At 42.8% G+C, this 6,312-nt stretch overlaps 1 protein-coding gene across 1 annotated transcript; it reads left to right on the forward strand.

Moving 5' to 3' along the window:
* The first annotated feature begins 361 nt into the window (after positions 1 to 361).
* PMAIP1 (phorbol-12-myristate-13-acetate-induced protein 1) lies at positions 362 to 5,498 on the forward strand. Its single transcript, XM_084888295.1, has 2 exons — positions 362 to 670; positions 3,224 to 5,498. Exons 1-2 carry the CDS (start codon positions 613 to 615, stop codon positions 3,328 to 3,330), a joined length of 165 nt encoding a protein of 54 aa, XP_084744421.1. The 5' UTR covers positions 362 to 612; the 3' UTR covers positions 3,331 to 5,498.
* The last annotated feature ends 814 nt before the right edge of the window (positions 5,499 to 6,312 follow it).

A 6,312-nucleotide genomic window follows, 5' to 3' on the forward strand; every position in this document is an offset into this window, starting at 1 on the left:
GTCTCTAATTGCGCATTTATGATAAGGACCGAGCTCCCGGCCTCTCCACCCTGGACTTTCCCGCTGGGAAAACCTCCATCCTCGCCCGCCTCCGGGGCCCTGCGGCGCCTGCAGCGGCCTCGGCTCCGGGCGCCCGCCCACCCGCCAGCCCGGGTCCGAGCGCGGCGTCCCCGCCCCGTTCGTTCAGGGAGCGACCCGGGAGCCTCGCGGGCCGGGGCCGCCGCGGGTGGGAAACGTGTCCGGGCAGATCGCGCAGGTGGAGCGGGCTCCTCCCGGGCTGGGGCCCCCGAGCGGCCCGCGGGGCGGCGAGAGGGGCGGGGAGCGGGGCGGGGAGGGGCGGGCCCGGCGCCTGGTTTCGCTACGTCACCGGGAAGTCCCCCATAAAGGAAAGCGCGGGCCGGGCAGTTTCGCGGACCTCAGAGGTTCTCGGGCGCGCACCTAAGTCGGGTGTCCGACCTGATTCGTCCTGTTCAGCCCTCTCGGGCCCGGCCTGGCCCCCCGCGCGCAGCTCGCCTCCCGCAGGCTCCGGGTTCGGAGACTCGGTCCCCCGGGTTCGGAGACTCGGTCGCCCGGAGTGATCGGCCGCAGAGGGATCGCCGGCGGCCTGCGGAGATGCCCGGGAAGAGGGCGCGTAAGAGCGCGCAGCCTGGCCCTGCGCGGGCCCCAGCAGGTAGGGACCGGATGGGGCGGAGGGCCCGGCCGGGGCGAGGGGGCCCGGACCGGGGCGAGGTCTCTATCGGGACTGGGCCATCCCTTCTACTCGGGGCCTCGGGGTCTGGCCTGGTCTGCGCCCTTGCACGTGTTTTTGGGGTTTTATCCGCCTCGCGGAAGTCCTTCGGGGTGGGGGAGGGGGGTTTTATCCGGGACTGCGGAGCCGGCTTGGGAGGGACGCAGGTTTGGGATTGGGATGCAGTGGTATTCCAGCGGATGCTGAAAGCCTCTTCGCCCGCCTTCCAGCCGCACTTGCCCTGCCCTGGCCACGGGGAAGAAAAGTGCAAACGCGGGTGCCAGCATCCAGGAGAAAGTCATGGTCACGGCAGGTGGGGCCGGGAGGAGCTCTGGGCACTGCCCGGCCTCCCGCGATTCCTAAGCCGGGCCCCTTCCTCCGGGGTCCTGGACCTCGGGGGGCCCTGCGCTGGGCGCTATTACCCTCTCCACCCGCAACGCGAACAAAAGCAGAGATAACGCTTGGTGTGATCCCCGCTCTTCCACAGAGGACTCACTGGGGGTTGTGGAGGTTCCGCAGGGACCACTGCATTCAGGAGCCCAGAAATTCTTGCTTCCTTGTCGAGCGTTGTTCTATCACATTTTAACAATCTTAATTAGTTGCTGAAAGGGGGTAGGAGAACCGAAGTTGGACCCCAATCCATCCATTCCTCCCCCTACTCCCCAAACTGCCCATCAACTAACTTTTCAGATCCGAGGCTTTCCCCCCGACCCCCCGATTTATAAATCTTATCAAAACAAGGCATCAAGGCTTTGAGCTAGAAAATCCGGGTGGGTCAGACCGCTATTACATCAACAGGTAATATTCTCCCCATCCCCCTGTTTTCAACACACTTTCATTTTATAGAGCCCATTCTCCGCCACGCAAAGGAAGTGGTGTATGGGCAGTGCAGCCATGGCTAGGTGGGCGCCAGGCTGCTCGCCCTGGCTCTTGCTTGGGAAGGAAAAAAATCTTTCTGCCTTTCGTGATGTTCCAGTAGTTTTGACCGTGCTTTGAAAAGGCACCTCCTTGGAAGTGCTTCCGAGGTTTTACCCAGGACCAGGGAGATGGCGGCGAGGGGAGGACCTAGTGCATAACCTTCACCCATCCAACTTGCTTAGTTCCCCAAAACAAGGCACTGGAGAAAGGCCCCACGTAAACTTGTTTAGATAGTAACACTTAAAAAAGAAATCGAGACACATGAAATATACCATTGTATTTTAGTTTAACCACGCAATGGTTTGATACGTGTATATGTTGTGAAATGATTACTACAATAAGTTTGGTTAACATCCATGATTACCATTTTAAAAATTAATACCTTTATAGATGTGTAACTATAACAGAGACGAAGTTTTTATTTCTTTTGAGCCTAACTAGGGTCTTTGCAGGGTCTACTTACCAAGTAAACCAGATTGCAATTTGTAGTCATGATTTTTAATGTTCATAATCATGATCTTAAAGTAGACAAAAGACCCCGAATTGCTCTTTGACTTTCCAAGAAAATTTAAATTATAATCAGTGTAGATTTGATGTCAATTTTACTTAAAATTTACTTGGAAATTATATTATAAATGTTTCTTAAATTAATATTCAGTTAATTACAGCATTTCTATTCTGAAAAATAGTAAACATGTGAATTATACTCCACTCATCCCCCTAAAGGCAATGGATTAGTTTGTTGGAAGAATTGGGCTTAGAGCTAACATTTAAGCTTCTAAATGATTTTAGAGAGCCCTAACTGGTTTGGTTCAGTGGATAGAGCATCAGCCTGCAGACTGAAGCGTTCCAGATTTGATTCTGGTCAAGAACATATGCCTCTGTTGAGGGGACTTCCCTAGTGGGGGATGTGCAGGAGGCAGCTGATTGATGTTTCTCTCTCTTCAATGTTTCTAACTCTCTTCCCCTCTCTCTTCCTCTCTGTTAAAAAAAAAAAAATCAATAAAATATATTTTAAAAAAATATTTTAGACTTACTTTTGGAAAACAAGTGTATGAATCTTTTATGAGAAAAATCCAGAGTTTTTTAAATGAAGAAAAGAATACATTTTAGATTTGCCTATTAATGAGGGCATAATCTTAGCTATGAATTATTGCCACAAAATTTAAGTCCTAATTGAAAACAAAAGAAAAGAGTATAAAATTTGACTTTCATCCCTCCCACCAACCTTAAGTGAGAGAAAAAGGAATGACATCATCTGAGGCCAGCAACATCTCACTGTGGTGTTTGACATATTAAATGTTTGTATTTGCTAATAAGATAATATTTGCCTCATCCAGGATGCTTTAAAAAAAGATTTCAAAGAAAATATCTTTGTTTAACTTTTCTTTTTTCTTTTCTTTTTTGTTTGAGTCACAGTGTGCTTGTATATGTTGTCTGTGTGTGCTCCATCTCACATACAGAAAACAAGTGTACATAAAGCTCACAGTAAGAGGAAACATACATACCTCCTCAATCTTGCTGGTTGTGTTTTGGAATGTTGTCAATTTAATTTTGATGCTTTGCATTCTTTTTCAGACGCTGAAATTGAGTGTGCCCTTCAATTAAGGAGAATTGGAGACAAACTGAGTTTCCTGCAGAAACTTATGAATCTAATGTACAAACTCTTCGGCTCAGGAACCTGACTGCTTCAGAAGCCTTCTAATGAGACCACTCCTTTAAAGCTGGATTTACCATATTTCATCAATTAGTGGCGAGAGACTGCGTTATAATGGAGAAGAATGTAAAGGAGCTCTTACTTGCTTTGGGATGTCCTTGGAAATGAAGAGGGAATACATCACAGTGAAATTCTATTGGAGTTTTCCCAGAAGTCATTTGTTTATTTTAAAGCAAGAATCGAAGAGCTTTGAAAATATGGAATGAAGTATTACACTTTTTGCTTTTGCTTAGAAAATTGTTCTAGTATTTTTATTGAAGGTTGGTGCCGAGCCTGGTGTAAAGAAGAGCTGATAACTAACATGTTTTGGCAGGGGCCAAAAAAAAGAGTATGTTCAGTGTTTATTTCTACTTATAGATGACAACTCCAGAACAATTTATAATATTATATTATCTTGTTAAAAGTAAATGTTTCATTCTGAGAACACTGAATGTTATAGTGAATGTTGATTACATAGGTCACTACAAAATATAAAATTTGATAAAAAAAATTTTTTTTTACTACTTAAAATGTATTACTTCTGTTCAGACAACTTTTCATTAAATGTGTTCCTGTGGGCCTTAGCTGGGCAGTATGGAATTTGAAAAAATTTGACCAAAGTATGATCAAATTTGGTGCCAGTAAAATTCTTAGGTTGAATGTTAAAAGATAAAGAACATAGAGATTTTGGATAATAGAAAAAAAAAAGTGAATTTTATTTTTTACTGCTGTAATTAAAACTTGGTAAAAACAAATCTGAAGTAATTGTTTATAAGAAAATGAATGTTTCTAAAGAAATTTCTAAAATCTGTAAAATGCCCCTTTCCACACTAATCACTGTGAATTCTATAAGGAGTGATTTTTAGAAGAAATTAAACGTGTTTTCATAATTAGGATATATTTTTAAAGTTATTTTTTAATAACAGTTTACATTCAATATTATTTTGTATTAGTTTCAGGTGTAAGTGATATACTTTTTTAAAAAAAAGGAATAGATTACTCATTCAGAAGAAAATCTAATGTATAAATAGGGGATTTTAAGGGATTTTCATTCTGGGTGATTATACACACACACACACACACACACACACACACACACACACATATATATATATATATATATATATAATTAATTTCCATTGAAGTAATATGTAGATTCTGAGAAAGTTTTCATGCATTTCATTTTTTTTTTAAAAAAAGACCAGTCTATGAACAGTTTCCAAATATATATAAAAACATTATGATTGAATTTCATTAAGAATAATATTATTTATTTTACCTATTTATAATTAAAATATTTTTTGTTTAACAATTTGTGTTAGTTGAAGTTACAGTTTTAGGTTATGAAACAAGGGTTTTTGTTTTGTTTTGTTTTTTTTATAAGGGTTTGATAACTACTTGAACTCCTACAGTAAGAATGTATTAATATAGGCCAGCGATTTTCAAGCTTTTCCATCTCATTGCACACATAAACTAATTACCAAAGTTCTGCGGCACACCAAAAAATATATATTTTGCTGATCTGACAAAAAATATGTATAATTTTTATTCATTCCCATCTGACAGCTATTGTTGGGTTGACTATTGTCATTTTTTTAAAAATATATTTTATTGATTTTTTACAGAGAGGAAGGGAGAGGGATAGAGAGCTAGAAACGTCACTCTGAGAGAACACCGATCAGCCACCTCCTGCACATCACCTACTGGGGATGTGCCCGCAACCAAAGTACAGGCCCCTGACCAGAATCGAACCTGGAACCTTTCAGGCCGCAGGCCGACGCCCTATCCATTGAGCTAAACTGGTTTCGGCTGGCGGTTGTCATTTTTTTTATTTGACCATCTAAGGAAAAATAGGACAGTGTCCCTGACTAAATAGCCAGGTATTGCATGTTTTAAAAATTGTTGCAGCTTACTGGTTGAAAATCGCTGATATACTATAGTCACTTTGATTAAAAAAATACCTCAGTATCTACTTTTCTTCAGTATTACTTACATCTGTTAGTTTGTTTAGTTGCAGAGATATTTTGTGTGTATCTTCCTAGTGGCAGGTCTATTTTGCCATGTGGATATTTATGATCTGTAACTATATTTATACATGTATATATACATATAAAAGTGGATACTGTAGCTACAAACCATTAAAAATTTATGTCATTCTTTTCTGTGTTTTTCTTTATCATGTAAACTGCTGTGTGTTCATTACATAACCCAAATATTGTATTTTAACTAATTTTCTTTTTAAAAAAGTATATTTTTATTGATTTCAGAGAGGAAGAGTGAGAGAGACAAACATGGATGCTGAGAAAGAATCCTGCATGCTCCCTACTGGGGATTCAGCCTACAACCTGGGCATGTGCCTGATCATGACCTCCCCAACCATGACCTTCTATTCATAGGTGGACGCTTAACCACTGAGCAATACTGGCTGGACTGTATTTTAATTAATTTTCACCAGCATGCACCTTCTGATGGAACCAACCCCTTGGGTCCCATTCTGGGTTAGGAATAGAGAAGACAGGCACACATGGCATGATTTTTGTTGTCCAGAAACTTACACTTCAATTGGAATAGAAAATTAATGCCAGGTCTGGATGCCTGACATTAATGCCCATATAGTAGCCTGCCTACAGAAATTCAGGATTTATTCAGAAGTATGGTGAGCCTGCTAGGTAAGAGGGACTTCTGTGCGGTTTACTTCTAAGTGGCATTGGATTTTTCAGTCCCCGCCCCCAGCAGTAAGTATTGCTGCATTAGAAGCCAGTCATGTGCCCAAGTAGGTGTAGCGGAGTGGCCTTCCTGTTTGAGAATTGAAAGGATATCCCCAGTTTGTAGCTTTGATCTAGGAGCCGCATTTTCTCCCTGCCCCCACCCCGCCCTCAAAAGTCTGCTCAAATCAAGGAAAGTAAACTGTCTCCGTTAGCTGCGGAGGGAGGGAGAGAACTAGCTGCAGGGGGGAAGTGACCAGGCGAGG

This window comes from Pipistrellus hanaki (genome assembly GCF_964339955.1).
Source record: "Pipistrellus hanaki genome assembly, chromosome: 6".
NCBI lineage: Eukaryota > Metazoa > Chordata > Mammalia > Chiroptera > Vespertilionidae > Pipistrellus > Pipistrellus hanaki.